Consider the following 18705-nt stretch of genomic DNA (forward strand, 5'->3'; position numbering starts at 1 on the left):
AGTTGACATGTGACCAAAGTTACGTTTACTAAGTGTAAAGTCTGTTGGAGGAGCATCAAAATAAAGTGTTAGTAGACCGTTTATGAATACTCTAATGAGAGTTATTTGACATGCGGGTGCAACGTTTCTTATAGTCAACAGAATGTCTATAGAGGACCATCAACATAAAGTGTTACCAATTCTTTTATTAATAAGAATAGTTTTGAGTGTTCCCAGTAATGCCTCGTTTGAGCCTGGAATGAACCAGCCGTGTACATTTTGTCTCCAGATCTAAAAGCTTCCCCCTAAAGGCTTTTTTTGCATCATGTAGTTTTGCATCTTCTGCATGACTGAACTATAATCAAACTCTACTCCAAAAATCTGCTTTTTTTCTCTGTCATATTTTCTTTCCAGCCAAATTAAAAGCATTTCCGTCACAAAAGAGCATGTATAATTTATGGATATTACTCCAAACATCGGTGTGACCATTCTTTCACCTTGACGTTTGAATGAGGTCGAATCAGCGCCCGTTCTCGTACTAATGCAGAGGCTTTTGTGAAACTCTCTCCACTTATTCAGAATTAGGCCTGCTTATGTGGTTATTTTTGACCAGCCATTATGATTTCTTGAGTGTTACTGTGTTATTTTCACAGAATTATGTTTCTATGGAAACCACATGAGTGATGTTATGCTTATGCACTGTGTCGATATTTTCTTCTGTCATTTGAGGTAGTCTAAGAGAAAAGATTTCAGCAGAATTTTAAGACATAATATATATACACTCACCTAAAGGATTATTAGGAACACCTGTTCATTTTCTCATTAATGCAATTATCTAATCAACCAATCACATGGCAGTTGCTTCAGTGCATTTAGGGGTGTGGTCCTGGTCAAGACAATCTCCTGAACTCCAAACTGAATGTCAGAATGGGAACGAAAAGTGATTTAAGCAATCTTGAGCGTGGCATGGTTGTTGGAGCCAGACGGGCCGGTCTGAGTATTTCCCAATCTGCTCAGTTACTGGGATTTTCACACACAACCATTTCTAGGGTTTACAAAGAATGGTGTGAAAAGGGAAGAGCATCCAGTCTGCAGCAGTCCTGTGGGAGAAAATGCCTTGTTGATGCTCAAGGTCAGAGGAGAATGGGCCGACTGATTCAAGCTGATAGAAGAGCAACTTTGACTGAAATAACCACTCGTTACAACCGAGGTATGCAGCAAAGCATTTGTGAAGCCACAACACACACAACCTTGAGGCGGATGGGCTACAACAGCAGAAGACCCCACCGGGTACCACTCATCTACACTACAAATAGGAAAAAGAGGCGACAATTTGCACGAGCTCACCAAAATTGGACAGATGAAGACTGGAGAAATGTTGCCTGGTCTGATGAGTCTCGATTTCTGTTCAGACATTCAGATGGTAGAGTCAGAATTTGGCGTAAATTGCGAACATGGATCCATCATGCCTCGTTACCACTGTGGTAAACGAAATGCCACGGCCTACCATGTACCATCCTACTGACCACCATGTCCCCATCCTCTGATGGCTGCTTCCAGCAGGATAATGCACCATGTCACAAAGCTCAAATCATTTCAAATTGGTTTCTTGAACATGACAATGAGTTGACTGTAGTAAAATGGCCGCCACAGTCTCCAGGTCTCAACCCAATAGAGCATCTTTGGGATGTGGTGGAACGGGAGCTTCGTGCCCTGGATGTGCATCCCATAAATCTCCATCAACTGCAAGATGCTCTCCTATCAATATGGGCCAACATTTCTAAAGAATGCTTTCAGCAGCTTGTTGAATCAATGCCACGGAGAATTAAGGCAGTTCTGAAGGCGAAAGGGGGTCAAACACAGGATTAGTGTGCTCCTAGTAATCCTTTAGGTGAGTGTATATATAACTAATTCATTCATTCATGTGATCAGAGCTGAATTTTCAGCAACATGACTCCAGTCTTCAGACGTAACAACCCAGTGTTTGGGTAGTTTTTGTGTTACTCAGATCCTGAGTCAGACGTAACAACCCAGTGTTTGGGTAGTTTTTGTGTTACTCAGATCCTGGGTCAGACGTAACAACCCAGTGTTTGGGTAGTTTTGTGTTACTCAGATCCTGGGTCAGACGTAACAACCCAGTGTTTGGGTAGTTTTGTGTTACTCTGATCCTGGGTCAGACGTAACAAACCCATTTACTCCAAACATTGATGTGACCATTGTTTCACCTTGATGTTTGAATGAGGTTGAATCACATGATCCTTCAGAAATCATTTTAGTAAAATGTTGCTCAAGAAACATTTATGATGTTGAAAACGGTTTTCCTACTTTATGTTTTTGTGCAAACCGTGATGCATTTTATTTTTCAGGATTCTTTGATGAATGGAATGTTAAAAGGACAGCTTTTATTTGAAATAGAATCTTTTGTAACTTTGTGTCTTTATGGATTTTTTTTAATAAACAAAAACAACTATTTACATTTGCAAGATGATTTTGAAGAACAACAATAGTGACGGGGGAAACTCAAAGGTTGAACAAATGACTGGCCATTAGAAACAGATGAAGAACATGATGATGAGGATGATGATAAGAAGAAGAATGGGAAGTACATCACGCCGCTCCGGCTCGTCATGTGTGTCAGTGCTGAGATTGTTCTGTTGCCATGGCCGACTAAAAAGACCAATGAAAGGACAAGATGTCACCTTTCTCTATTCTAGTAAAATCTATCACTGAGATGGAGGTGAACATCAAGTGAACATCTCATGGGGACAGAGACAGGACATCTTTCAGCTTGATTCTCCATTGCATTTGATCCAGAGCACAAAAGCGTCACTTTTTTGAGAATAAAACCAGTGGAGACAAAAAAAAAAAAGAGCAGAACAGAAGTGAGTGGAGAGAGAATTCACTGAAGCAAATGAAATGACAAAAACACTTGTGAGGCACTGCAAGCAGTAACCCTTTATAATATGCATAATGTTCTGAAAATGTTTATCATTAATATCTATAATAGCCTGTATGGTTTTTTTATAGCATTTTTACATTCCTCCATAGGATGAATTGCTTCTCTAATCCTCATTGACAAAAAAAGAAGAAAAAAACTGAAACCTTACAAAAATGAAATACAAAATCAAAATGATAATGGAAAATATAAAATGGGGGGGGGTATGTTTCTAGGCAACCCCCGAATCACCTATACTGTCAGTCAAATCAATGTAATGGTCAACACAACGGAAGGCCCGCCTCTTCATTCATTCGATTGGACAAAAGATAATAAACGAGATGACTTCGGGCGCTTTTCCGCTCAGAGTTGACTTTTTTTCAACTTCATGCGCTCGGAGAGCTCCTTCAAAAATGCGAGGCGCAGCAAGCGGTTATAACGCTCTCTGCCAACCGAAATCCATTCAAAAAAGGTACCTCTCGCTGCAAAAACGCGTTCTGTGTGTTCGGGGCCTTATTGTCCTTGTTAAAAATATATGCAGTATATCTGTGCGTGTGACAGTGATTGATGCGCATACATGTCAGTCAGCGCGGCATCGCACGTCAAGTTCTTAGAGAGCTTTATTCAGTCCGATCAAATTCTGATTTTGGCCGCCTCTGCTCAAATGGGTCCAACTATTATACCTAAGAAGTTCAAGTAGCCTAAATACGCTACTCTTTAAAACATTTTTGTTGGTTTAACTTAAAAAAGTAAGTAACCTGGCTGCCTTACAATTTTGAGTTTATTGGAATTAAAAATTTGAGTTGATACAATGAAGGAAATTGGATTAATAAATAGAAACTCAAAATATTGGATCTGACACAAAAAAAATTACAAAACAATGAAAATAGCACAATTTGGCATATTTCACTGCGTTCACAAATAAAACACACCCAATATGCTTACAAAATCTTTTAATAATATTTGAATATGTTCATTAAAGGTGCACTATGCAACTTTTCATCCACTTGAGGGCGCCTATTCTAAACGGCTCGCGAGTACCGGGACTTTTATTATGACGGGACGGGACACAGTCGCCGGGCGCCCGCACTTCTGCTTTTTCCGGTCAGGTAAAAACAGCTATTTTTATCATATCAGATACATTTAAGGGGCCAAGGGCTTCGGCCATCCGTCCGCTCTCTTCCCTGAACTGAAATGAAGTAGTGGGCTGTACTTTCCACACGATTGACATCAGGTTCAAGTACACCAGGTTGGCTGGTGGTTATGTTGCCCGCATACCGCCTCCCATGGCCGAGACTGGTATTACGATACCTGTCGGGCCGGGGCTAGTAATGCTACTGCTAATTAAGGTTGATATCTCTGCAGCACTATAACTTGACATTTTTTTAATGACATCATCGCCCTTATTTCTTCTTATTCTTTTGATGTGTGTAGGTAATTTTTGGGATATTTTTACCTCAATTTTTACACATGGCACCTTTAACTAAAGAATTTTATTTCAATGAACTCTAAATTTTAAGGCACTCATTCAAGGATGTGCATTAATTGCATATATACAGAGAAAGCATGGACGCCTACATTTCATCTGACGGTATGCACAAAACGTTTTATTTATTTTTCATTGTTAAAGTTTAATAAGAATAACCTAACTATTGCTCATCTTTTGGAGCATCATTGAGAGCAACGGGACCGCAGGTAAACCGAGACTTTTCCAAAAAGGTTTTGACCCATTATAATTGGGTCAAAATTTAAGCGTCAAACTGTGAGCACAGCGCAGATCAGTTATACAGTTTATCTTCTTCAACCTAATGCTGTTAAACTGAATATACATTTTTTTCTTAGCTATCCATTAACAACACATTGTTCATCACTAAAGCAACAGTAGGCCCCTGTCAATATACCCCTGGCCCTCGCACATCACGTTCACACAGGGCCTTGCGACGGGCCTGGCTGGGAGCATCAGACCAACTGCAACAATGAACAATTAAAGACATATTAAGATGATTTTAGGCTAAATGAAAAATCATAAATCAATATGATTTAATGGTTTATCACTTTCAACCAATAGGTGGATCTGAGACCAAATTGTGGTCAAGGTGACAATAATGCATGCAAAGTTTGGTGTCAATATGCCAAAGCATTGCAGAGATAAAGCCATTTTGGCATCATGCTATCAACTTTGTTGATGCAGGATATAGAAACGGTTTCGCCCATGGGCGTCGGAACCATTGTGTGTGTGTGGGACAAGACCCACCCACGTTTTTTGTCTCTAATTCAGCACATGTCTGTTCACATACCCCTAACTGAGAAACACTTATTATTAAATACGTTAGACGCTTTTTTCCACTTTTCCAATATTTTCTCAATTTTTATTGAAAATAAATGCCTTTCCGATCTGATATGTGATGGGAAAAGGGAGTCGAGCGAGTGTGGCAAAAGGCGGATTCGAACCTCTGATCGATTTGCGTCAAAACTTGATGACATGCATCTTACCCCTACACTATAGCCACAGTAAATAATTCAGTGATTTCTGTAATTTAGCCCAATCAAATGTTTAGTAAACAGCTGTATATTTGTATTTAATGTAAATATGGCATCTAACGTATCTCCAGTAAAAAAAAATCTGATAGAGGACCCACTTTTTATTTGCTTCCAATGCCCATGGTTTCTAGCCTAGAAATCTAGACACACCCTAGCGGCAGCAAATTTAATCTGCCCGCAAGTGTCGTCTAGGAACTCTCAATACCCTTCTGAGCTGTATTCCTCAGAATCTGGACGGACCAATCACATCGTGTATAGAGTCGGTGGGCAGGGCCATAATGACGACGGCCGAGTTGCGTTTGCGTGCTTCTAGTAAACACAGAAACTGGCGAACGGCGGCGGTCTTTCGAATCAGCTTTGACTGCGATTCTGGAAGACTTGAGTTAAGCTTTTCTCTGAGAAAAGAACAAAGAACGGCACTGAAGTCATTCTTAAAAAGGGAAGATGTGTTCGGAGTTTAGCCGACCGGATACGGCGAATGTTTAATCTGTCAGCGAGCTCTGCTTCACCTTCGTTGCTCTGGTTGGTTGTAGCGCTATCCTATCGCGTGCAGAGGGAGTTTGACAGACAGCCGTTTATCCGCCCCTCGGATTGAGCCGTCAATGGTGAGTTTCCAGACCAAACATCTTGATGTGGGTCTGGCTTGTGAGGCTACATGGTTTCACCTATTGTCACAAAATCCATAACTTTTTGCCGGAATGGTCTGAAGATGATATGATTTGATTTTGGAGAAAATTGGAACAACAGTCTAGAAGCAGTTCGAAAAATGAGTTTTTAAAAGAAAATCAAAATGGTGGATAGGGAGTTAAGCTGACTATGGCAAAATTGGTATCTGTTCTCGGCATGACCCAAGGAATCATTACAATTAGCAAAATTAATCAGAAGTTATTAGCACATTTGGACATTTCATTTAAACTTTTGACCATACGGTGGCGCTTACCAAAACCTTTTTAGTGACTTCAGGCCATGGTCCCAATGACAGAGTTTTGTAACAAAGGGGCAGTGTTTTAGTAAAATATAGCATTTTATGGCCAAATTCAAAATGGCCAATATAAGAAAAGTGGGTATCGTTCAACTCGGCATGCTGCACCAAATCTAAAGAGACCGGTTATGTGATTTTTGGCCAAACCTAATCACATAATTTTGGTGTTATTTCAGGCTAATAACACACAACAAGTTTGGTCAGATTACGCTAAAGCATTGCAAAGATATAGCCTCGCGTCCATTTTGTTGGCTCTTCATCGAACTCATTATTCAAGAATGATTTGACGAATCAATTTGAATCCCATATGTTTTTGTTGCTGAAGATGATCTGATTAAATTTTCATGAAAATCGAAACAACAGCCTAGGAGGAGTTAGAAAAAGTAGGGGTTTTTGTAGAATAAAAGGCGGGAAAATAAAAAAATGAAATGTGAATGCAACTTTTGGACAGGTGGTGGCGCTAGAGGGATTAAGTTAGAGACTCAAAATATGCTATTGTGACAGTTCAGACGGTTCTCTATAAATGTGCCAGATTTCATAACTTTCCCGCAAGCGTTTCTATGGGCTGCCATAGACTTTACAGAACGGAAGAATAGTAAGAAGAACACTAACGATTACAGTAGTACACACATTCGGTGCTTGACCCGTAATTATAATCATATCTAATCATACTAAAATAACAAAGTACAGTGCACATTTTCTGTATTTAATATCCAATTTCCAAAATGTTTCTACTGTGTAGAATACTCTATCCCACAATGCAATGCAACTGATACCAACTGCATTCATTAGCACAGTTCATAAAATTGGATTCAAAAGGCAAAATAACTTTTCTTTGAGGGTAATAGCTGAACATGGGTGTAAAGTTTCATGAGGTATGAGTTTACGTCAGATGGATTCAGTGTGTTGAATTTGTCATGATGAGACGTCTAAGAGGACAGACGGTTCTCTGCAAAAACAATAGGATCCTTTTAAATACATAATTCAATAAAGAACAGTGTCTCATTGGAGTTATCATTAGAGAGACAGACTTCTTTCTAGATCAGTGTCTGACCGAATGTCTCTGATTCATTAGAGAAGCTTCTGATAGACAGGAAGTGACTGTAAAAGGAACGGGACGTCCAAAGAGCTTTCATGAAATGGCATTTTTTATTTGATCTGGAATGGACTGTCTCAAAGAAATTTAACTTTTCTTTTTTTTTAATCATCCTTCAAATCTTACACGTTATCTGTAAAGGAATACCCAAAAATTGTCATTACTTTCATGAGATGCATATGTAACCAGGGCCATAACAGGTACAGATGAAAATAGTTTTATTTAGTTTGGGAATTAGTTTAAAGGGGAAAAAATGTTGTATGGAAATGGTAAGATGCACATATATTCTAAAAATATGCATAAAAAACAATGCTTTCAAATGAAGCGGACACATTTTTTTCATCCGATGAGGATGGAAACACATTCACAGAATAAATCCCCCTAATGTGCAACAATAAATGTGGCTTTGCCCCAACAGATGATCTGACTGAATGACTGGACTAGCCAGCGGACCAATCGCATCACAGCATCTCAAATGTTGGTTTGGTGGTTCTGAAATGCCTGAGTCCAAAATTCTGTCATCAGAATGATTTGGTTTAATTTCCTCCTGAAGCATTTCACACGATTGTGTTCACAAACACATCCCAACAGACTGGGCCATCTGAGCAATCAGAGCAGAGTAGACCAATCACAGCAGACTGGGGATCATTTATTATATACACGCCCCAAACATTTGTATCTGTCCAAACATGACTTGCCGAATCTACTGATGGTAAACAAGACACTCGAGGATTGCAAAAACGTCTCTCATGACACACGTCATGTTCAGGCTGTGCAGGAGACGTGAGGACTTTTCATATGTCAACAGTCATGGTTGATGTTTATTATATTCGGATACCACAACAATTTAAATCAAGATTGTTCGTTTGTTCGGCCCATTTCAAGCAAACTTCGCTCAGTGTCTTAAACTGAAGAAAGGGGCGACTGTATTCCTGCAGCAGTAAGTAGTGATTTATCCACTTATTGACTGTTTAAACAATTTCTGATTAAATTGAAAGTTTCTTAGAGAGACCGCATCTAGATAACGCAAGATGCTAGTACAGTAACAAAAGGAAACACTAACTTATTTAGTTTTGTATGGTACTTGGTGTGTCTAATGACAAAGGTTAATATTATTTTGTATTACAAAATACAACCGTAGATACGTTGCTTACAGATCGTTCACTCATATCCTTCTAGCAAACGTCACCTTTTCCACCATATACAGTCTTGTTCAAAATAATAGCAGTACAATGTGACTAACCAGAATAATCAAGGTTTTTCGTATATTTTTTTATTGCTACGTGGCAAACAAGTTACCAGTAGGTTCAGTAGATTCTCAGAAAACAAATGAGACCCAGCATTCATGATATGCACGCTCTTAAGGCTGTGCAATTGGGCAATTAGTTGAATTAGTTGAAAGGGGTGTGTTCACTGAGGTCATCAATTTTGTGAAGAAACAGGTGTGAATCAGGTGGCCCCTATTTAAGGATGAAGCCAACACTTGTTGAACATGCATTTGAAAGCTGAGGAAAATGGGTCGTTCAAGACATTGTTCAGAAGAACAGCGTACTTTGATTAAAAAGTTGATTAGAGAGGGGAAAACCTATAAAGAGGTGCAAAAAATGATAGGCTGTTCAGCTAAAATGATCTCCAATGCCTTAAAATGGAGAGCAAAACCAGAGAGACGTGGAAGAAACCGGAAGACAACCATCAAAATGGATAGAAGAATAACCAGAATGGCAAAGGCTCAGCCAATGATCACCTCCAGGATGATCAAAGACAGTCTGGAGTTACCTGTAAGTACTGTGACAGTTAGAAGACGTCTGTGTGAAGCTAATCTATTTTCAAGAATCCCCCGCAAAGTCCCTCTGTTAAAAAAAAGGCATGTGCAGAAGAGGTTACAATTTGCCAAAGAACACATAAACTGGCCTAAAGAGAAATGGAGGAACATTTTGTGGACTGATGAGAGTAAAATTGTTCTTTTTGGGTCCAAGGGCCACAGGCAGTTTGTGAGACGACCCCCAAACTCTGAATTCAAGCCACAGTACACAGTGAAGACAGTGAAGCATGGAGGTGCAAGCATCATGATATGGGCATGTTTCTCCTACTATGGTGTTGGGCCTATTTATCGCATACCAGGGATCATGGATCAGTTTGCATATGTTAAAATACTTGAAGAGGTCATGTTGCCCTATGCTGAAGAGGATATGCCCTTGAAACGGTTGTTTCAACAAGACAATGACCCAAAACACACTAGTAAACGGGCAAAGTCTTGGTTCCAAACCAACAAAATTAATGTAATGGAGTGGCCAGCCCAATCTCCAGACCTTAATCCAATTGAGAACTTGCGGGGTGATATCAAAAATGCTGTTTCTGGAGCAAAACCAAGAAATGTGAATGAATTGTGGAATGTTGTTAAAGAATCATGGAGTGGAATAACAGCTGAGAGGTGCCACAAGTTGGTTGACTCCATGCCACACAGATGTCAAGCAGTTTTAAAAAACTGTGGTCATACAACTAAATATTAGTTTAGTGATTCACAGGATTGCTAAATCCCAGAAAAAAAAAATGTTTGTACAAAATAGTTTTGAGTTTGTACAGTCAAAGGTAGACACTGCTATTTTTTTGAACACACCCCTTTCAACTAATTGCCCAATTGCACAGCCTTAAGAGCGTGCATATCATGAATGCTGGGTCTCATTTGTTTTCTGAGAATCTACTGAACCTACTGGTAACTTGTTTGCCACGTAGCAATAAAAAAATATAATAAAAACCTTGATTATTCTGGTTAGTCACATTGTACTGCTATTATTTTGAACAAGACTGTAAGTTAAAACGACAGTCATTTGACAAGGCTATTCATTTTGTAAAAATATATATATTTATATTTTTGAGAACGTAAGTATGATGTTTTCGCATGCTTGTATTAAGTCACAGTCACTGCGTAGCCTACATATGACTTACGTTATATAAACATGCAATATCATTGACGAAAAAATAAGAGTCTAAAATCACTGGTTTTGGTTTGGGAAAGAAGAAGAGTGTTTGTGCGGTTGCCAGATTTCAACAATTTAAATCCCCTAACAGAGCTTTTCTGTGAAAAGAACCCATATACTATCCGATGTTTTACCTAAACATGTCCAATCTGGCAACCATATACACACACTCTCTCTCTCTCTCTCTCTCTCTCTCTCTCTCTCTCTCTCTCTCTCTCTCTCTCTCGCGCTGATGATCTGAAAACACCAATAAACAAGTAAGCTGCATTTTCTCAATCTTCATTTGAGATGTTCTGCTTAAAGTGTCATTCAGTCTATCTGTGTGTGAGTGTGAGCTGCTGAAATAAGCCAATCAGAGCAGAGCTCAACATTAATATTCATGACTCTTCCAAATAAGGCAATAACAGAGCATTACATCCTAGGGACAATTTATAGGGTTGTAAATGGACCTGTAAAACTGTATCTGGACAATTTTTGCCCTTAAATAAGCCACATACTCTCTGTGTAGATATCAGTGAACAATTTAACATATTGTTTCAAATCATTCTAGGGCACCTTTAATTGATCTTTTTTTGGCATGTACTTTCTATTGTCTAGCGAGGGTCATGCCATTGTTTAAATTAATTCATCTGTGTATTCGGCTTTGACAGGTGGCCAGTTTAAGAATAACTGAGGTAAACACACAGTCTTTTTTTTTTTTTTTGGAAGTGAAAAACTTACAACAGAGTAAACACAGAACGCGACAGCAAAACACAAAAACAACAATAAAACAGCAGTAATAGAAACAGCAATAAAAAAGCAGTAAATAATACTAGTAATTGAAGTATAGTAAAAGCATGTATAATAATAATGATACTAATATTTTGTGATAATAGCAACAGTAATATCAGTAATTATAATAACAGTAATAATAACAATAATGATACTAAAGGTGGTGATAAGTTGTGTTGATGGCAATATTAATATATTAATAATAATCAATAATTAATAATAATAATATAAATAATAATAATAGATAACATTAATAATTATGATAATAATAACAGTAGTGGCACTAATACTGTAAACATGGTGATGATAATATTTGTGTTAACAGGAAAAAGTAAAATCAATAATAATAATGACATTTGTATCAATAATAATACCAACAGCAATAACGACAATCGTAATACTAGATATGGCAATGATGATAATACTTTGTATTGACAATACAATTGCAATAGTAATATCAATAATAATAATAATATAATAACATTAATAACAACAATTATGAAATAATGACACATACCGAACACATACCACACCTCTCCTAGTGTCAGTGTGCATGTTTTTTCTCCTTCTCTTTCACAGTTATTATTTTTATGTATGCTAATTGCCAAGAAGGGTGTGGTGTATTAAAATCAGCATTTGGTGCAGTAAAATCATGTGTGGTATATGTTAAACACACAATCTGATGCAGATCTTAGTCTTGAATGCGGTTTTTTTATTTTTTATTTTTTTGCTTCCGTGGATGCATTAACTAAAGGGCAGCTGCAAATAAAGACCAACAAGTTCATGTCCGAACAACATGGACAAAAAGCTCATATTGCCATGGAAACAAAAGAACAAAAAGCAATGTGCTGTGGATGAAATGACACATGACCTCTTAAGTGATGTCTATGTCACGGTGAACTGTCATCATGGCTCAGAAACTTCGGACAGATGAGTAACAACGTAAGAGCTTCTGCTATTATCTCTGGACATATGAAGCTCATTTATCACAGCAGGTTCACCAGTCGACACTTCTGTCTGCCGTCAGACTCACTCTTCTCTATAGAGTTTGGTGGAAATCTTCACAAAAGAGAGTATGAATCATGCCGTAGGCATTGAAACCAAATATGATGGTGTTGGTCTCCCCCTACTGGACAAAGAGCATATTGCATACAGTAATCTAGCGACGTAGTCATCTTCTACCGCCATTGTCTCATTGTTTTCCTGCCTACAACATTTGTTTTATGCTCTTTTTTTTTTTTTTTTTTAAGTTTTCGACCAAACACAATTTAGAGAAGAGTAACTTTACACTGTTAAAAATTGTATGATCAATAGGTTTTGACAACATACACCGATCAGACACAATATTATAGGCCAATCTAATATCGTGTTGGTCCCCCTTTTGCTGACCCCTCGAGGCATGGACTCCTCTAGACCCCTGAAGGTGTGCTGTGGTATCTGGCACCAAGATGGTAGCAGCAGATCCTTTAAGTCCTATAAGTTGCGAGTTGGGGCCTCCATGGATCGGACTTGTTTGTTCAGCACATCCCACAGATGCTCGATTGGATTGAGATCTGGAATCTGGAGGCCGAGTCAACGCCTCAAACTCGTTGTTGAGCTCCTCAAACCATTCCTGAAGCATTTGTGCTTTGTGTCAGGAGCATTATCTGCTGGAAGAGCCACAGCCACCAGAATACCGTTTCCATGAAAGGCTGAACATGGTCTCAGCAATGCTTAGGTAGGTGGAGCGTGTCAAAGTAACATCCACATGGATGGAGGACTCAAGGTTTCCCAGCAGAACATTGGCCAAAGCATCACACTGCCTCCGCCGGCTCGCCTTCTTCCCATTGTGCATCCTGGGGCCATGTGTTCCCCAGGTAAGCCACACACACACACACACCCGGCCATCCGCGTGATGTAAAAGAAAACGTGATTCCTCAGACCAGGCCACCTTCTTCCATTGCTCCGTGGTCCAGTTCTGATGCTCACGTGCCACTGTTGGTGCATTCGGCGGGGTCAGGGGTCATGCCGCCCCATACGCAACAAACTGAGATGCTCTGTGTATTCTGACAGCTTTCTATCAGAACCAGCATTAACTTCTGGAGCAGTTTGAGCTCCAGTAGCTCGTCTGTTTGATCGGACCACACAGGCCAGCCTTCGCTCCCCACGTGCATCAATGAGCCTTGGCCGCCCATGACCCTGTGGCCGGTTCTCCACTGTTCCTTTCTTGGAGCACTTTTGATAGATACTGACCACTGCAGACCGGGAACAGCGCACAAGAGCTGCAGTTTTGGAGATGCTCTGACCCAGTCGTCTAGCCATCACCATCTGGCCAAATCCTTACGCTTACCCATTTCTCCTGCTTCTGACACATCAACTCTGAGGACAAAATGTTCACTTGCTGCCTAATATATCCCACCCACTAACAGGAGCCATGATGAAGAGATCATCAGTTATTCACTTCACCTGTCAGTGGTCATAACGTGATGCCTGATCTGTGATTACACCCTTGAAAATAGCTTGTAATTACTTTTTAAATTACTGTAACTGACCCAACACTCTATATAAATGGACATTAATTAATTCTGTCTGCTTTAGACTTAGTTGATTTACCATCAGTATGGGATGTTAAGATACCATTGAGGGCTTTGATGTTCAGTACACTCTTAAAATAAATGGAAATGGAAATGGACTGCATTTATATAGCGCTTTTATCCAAAGCGCTTTACATTTTTGCCTCACATTCACCCATTCATACACCGACAGCGATGTCAGCCATGTAAGGCACCATCCAGCTCGTCGGGAGCAGCTGGGGTTAGGTGTCTTGCTCATGGACACTTCGACACTTGGTCAGGTGGAACCGGGGATTGAACCACCAACCTTTCGGTTTGTAGACAACCTACATGAACCACTGAGCCACTGCCGCCCCCATGGGGAACATAAATGTTCTTATATGTTTTTTTGGCAGGGTGAAAGGTTCCATGAAGAACCTTTAATATCCAAAGAACCTTTCCATTGCACAAAAGGTTATTTGTGGTGCAAAAAAGGTTCTTTATATAATAAAATGATTAGAAAAAAAATGGTTCTTTGGGGAACCAAAAATGGTTCTTCTATGGCATCACTGTGAAAATCCATTTTTGTTTTTTCCTGGCACCTTTATTTGTGTGTGCTTGAGCATTTTAACTCCTTCTGAGCTGAATAGCAATTAACGATCAATCAATTTGAAATGAAACGGTGACAGTGGGTTTTACTTTATAATGAAAATGCACATAAGATTACTTTTCTTATAGCATGCATACTATGTAGTGCACTTGTAAGAATAGTTTTACTATTTACTAGTTGTTTTAGCATGCCACGGCCACTAGAGGACACAGTTTCATACTTCCACACTGATAGGCCGCAGCATTATTTAGGTTCGTCACGTCTAAACTGATGAGAAATGCTGGACAGTTCAAAGTCTATATATTATGTATGCATGAACAGAGGGGTATAAAAAAAGGGCACAAGTCTATCATTTAACAAGTGAATTGAACAGGTTTAATGACATTAATGTACACATCATCACACTAGGAGGAACGTATGAAGGCAGCACAGGACATGTGACAGGTGGAAAGTTTACATTTACAGCACGACACACGCAAATCCAAAAGAGCATAAAATAAGACATTGTGTGAATAGTTGTATATAAAATAGATACAGTCGTTGATTAATAAGAGCTTGTCGTCAGATAAGGCCTACATGCATGACATCTTTGTTGTGTTTGGTTGCACTCATTTTGAGCTTGTCTCAAGCATGCAAAAATACAGCTGCTTAGATCTTCCCTCATGAGATCAAATGATGTAGCATAATTGCTTTCGTGAGTCCATTTGCTACAGAATATTGTAAACATATTATACATCAGCACCTGTAGTGTCCACTTCAAAAGTCCAACAAAAATGAGTGGTCACTGGAAGGGTGAGATCAGTTTGTGACCTTTATGCATCAGTAAATGGGTAGTTGACTTGACAGCAGCTCAGAAAAAATGTTTCAACATTATGGCGACTGATATCATCACATCCACATGGATATGAAATCATTATACTCTCAGGCTGCTGTTTAATACAGAGAACTGTGGGGTTTGATACACTATATGATATGCAATGTGATATTGCCTTAGTTAACTGACATTTCAGATATGGCCAGTCATTTTGTTTGTTGTTGCTCTGCCAAAGAAAATGTTTCCAGAAGAAGTCATCTGGATCAGATGAGAACTGTCAACGAGCTAGTGATACAGTGCAAGTGAAATTAATTCAGTGCTCTTATAAATACTAGTCTCACTAGACTGCTAGTGTAACCCAATTAGTGTACCAGAACTAACTGCTGTACAGGCCTAAATATATTTAGAGTTAAAAATATGTACAGAATATAAAACATGATCAATGCAGCGTTCCAGTAGTGCTAAAATGCAAGATAAAGAAACAGCGATGACGCAAATCCACGTCATCACGGAAGCTTGTTTCTGCCGCTGAATAACAAATAAAAAGGGTAATTGCAAATTTTATCTCACAATTCTGAGAATAAAAGTCAGAATTGTAAGATAAAAAGTCGCAATTACCCTTTTTTTTAAAAAAAAAAACAACAACTTGTAATTGTGAGAAAAATTGTAAGAATTGCAATATAAACTCAATTGGGACGAAAAGTCAGAATTGCGAGAAAAAATATTATTGCGAGATGAAGACAAAATTGCAAGAAAAAGTCATAATGGCAAGATATAAACGTGCATTTGCGAGGGGAAAAAAAGAGTCAGAATTGTGAGATATATATTCGCATTTGCTTAAAAAATGTCCGAATTGCGAATAAACGAATAAAGTTAATAGCGGAAAAAGTCGAGAAAAATTGCAAGACAAAATACACTTGCGAGATATAAACACGTAATTGTGAGAAAAAAGGTAAGATAAATTGTCAGAATCACAAAATATTAACTTGCATTGTCTAAAAGAATTGTGAAATATAAACTTACAATTGCAAGAAAAAAAGTCAGAATTGCCAGATTTGTCCGATTTGTGAGTAAAAAGTCGCAATTATCTCATGGCGGAAACAAGCTCCCATACAAAACACCATTTAGCATATCAGAAACTTTACTTTTGTTGCATAGCAACATTCAGTAAAGTCTGGGACTGTTTTTTTTGTTTTTTTCTCGGAATGGAGGCAATTATAATAATGATTTAATAAAATATCAAAGTCATCGAAAAAAGTTCCAAAAGAAACCAAAACACGATCGTGTTGCCAAGCAACGCATAGACTGACAGCAGACAGGAAAACTTTAGGAACGCAGTTTGTCCAATCAAAAATATATATGTAAAAAATAAAAAAGATATAGTTCCGGTCCTGGATGATTGATCAATCGCGTTCGACATATCACTGCGCACAACAATGCAGCGTTCGTTCATGTCAGGGACTATATCTTTAGGCGGAATGATGGCTTTATTACTTCCATAATAAAAGCAACGAAAATAGTTCCAAAAGAAACCGGATCACTTAATCACCAAACACTTGATACCTGGAGCGAACGTTCCAGTGACTTTTTAGGAAACCGCTAAACAGATGGTATTTAACCAAATATAACCAGTCCTGTGTGATGATTGATCACTCTCTCTCTCTAATGTGATACCTAGGCGAAACGTTCGCTGTATCACTGCGCGCATGACGAAATGTTTCTCCTTGCTACTTTATTACCAACCTTGGTTTTGTTTCTTTTATAAAAAGCCATAAGGCACTTAAGGTCGTGGTTTTATTGTTAATACAATGTAGGACGACCTCTCGTGCGGGTTAACCAATCCAACCATGTTTTTTTTTCTTCTTCCGTCAACCACCCAAACACTGATATATAAAGTCGAGTGTCCTCTAATACGCCTGAACTTGATTAGGCAGCAGCTGACAGCCGTTATTGACGTGGTTCATCACCCTCTGCTTTAACTGCGCCACTTGCTCTCTCAGCACGCTCGCCGTGGACGCGAGCTCCGTGTTCTGGCTCTTCAGAGTCTTCACTTTGTCTTCCAACCGGGATATCCGCTCCAGTTTCCTCTTGCGGCATTTGGAGGCGGCGATCCGGTTGCGCAGCTTCTTTCTCTCGGCCTTAATGCGCTCCTGCGTGTCCATGTCGATGGGGGAGAGCGGCGGACTGTCGCCGAAGCTCTGCATGTCGGGGACGGTCTGCGGCTCGTCCTTCGCTGGTTGCGCGGCCATCGGGTGCGCGGGTGGCGGCGGTGGGAACGGAATGGTGTCCGTGGAATAGTTCACCGTCGTACTTCCGTACGCACTTAAGTTCGTGTACACGGGCAGGTCCGTGGGCAAAGCGAGGGTTGAGCCGGTGGTGTGCCTGTTGTTGAGCGTCGGCGGAACGCACGGGCCACCGTTCAGCTGGTTTTGCTTGTGGAGGTCCTCCAGGGCTTTGACGAAGCCCTCCGCGAACTCCTGCTCGTCGCTCACCGACTTCGGGTAGACGAACTGGGAGGTCGGCGTGGTGGTCACCATACCGTTGGACTGAATAATAAGCCTTTCCAGCTCTGGCGAAGCCAGCTTTAGGAGCCCCAAATCGGGTGAATTAAGAATCCCCTCCGCATCTCTCAAATCTGGCTTTAGGTTGGAGCTGTTCTGGTCGTCCAGGTTTAAACTCATGTCTTTCTTCATCATAATGCTTGATATTCCTCGGATATCCTCGTCTGGGTAAAGGCTTGTTCCCATCCTACACCCAGTTAAGGGTGTCCAAACGACTCATTTGGCCGTTTATAAAATATTTCCTTATTTTTATTCCCCTGATCGATTTGCAATTTTGTTGTTTCTCCCTCCGAGATGTGTTCTCTATGGGCGTCAGTGCGCATTTGCAAGTTTTCTATCCCTAAAAATTCCATTATGTCACTTTAGAACGCTCAGATTGGCCAAAGATGACGTTTTCTTCCGGTTTCATTTGCATAAGGGGCTGCGCTCGCCGCTGTCGCCACAGAGACGGCGAGTAAACGGCAAACAGTGCGGTGCATTGTGGGTTGATGTCATAGCAAACGTAGAGAGCGCGCGAGGGTGGGGAAAGAAACGAGGCAGCCTGGCAGAAAATGTTCCCTTATTTTTGAACATGTTGAAAGTCTTTGGGCGCTTGATCAAGTGTTCCACTCTTCGGTTTTATCTGATGGAATAACCCACACTCGCGTAGACAGAGTTAGCATTAGTCGTAAATAGTTCCTGTTCGTTTTATGAATCCCAAGTCTTACCTTTTATTTATTTACAGGTTTTGTGTCCCAGTTTCCCTGCAGACTTGTGGATCATAGTATACACTTTAAATGTAGGCATATATATATTCAATATGCACAGCCATTAAAATAAGCCTTTTTTTAATGATTTATGATTTTCAAATGCATAGTAAAATTTCATCGAGATGAATGGAATCCTTACATATGCATATTAAAATATA

At 39.7% G+C, this 18705-nt stretch overlaps 1 protein-coding gene across 1 annotated transcript; it reads right to left on the minus strand.

Annotated features, from left to right (window-relative positions):
* Positions 1 to 14775: 14775 nt before the first annotated feature.
* On the minus strand, positions 14776 to 18139 carry jund (JunD proto-oncogene, AP-1 transcription factor subunit). The gene has a single exon (XM_067452848.1). The coding sequence runs from the start codon at positions 17982 to 17984 to the stop codon at positions 17145 to 17147; it is 840 nt and encodes a 279-aa protein (XP_067308949.1). The 5' UTR covers positions 17985 to 18139; the 3' UTR covers positions 14776 to 17144.
* Positions 18140 to 18705: the final 566 nt, after the last annotated feature.

Source organism: Pseudorasbora parva, chromosome 9, assembly GCF_024679245.1.
Source record: "Pseudorasbora parva isolate DD20220531a chromosome 9, ASM2467924v1, whole genome shotgun sequence".
NCBI classification, from domain to species: Eukaryota; Metazoa; Chordata; class Actinopteri; order Cypriniformes; family Gobionidae; genus Pseudorasbora; species Pseudorasbora parva.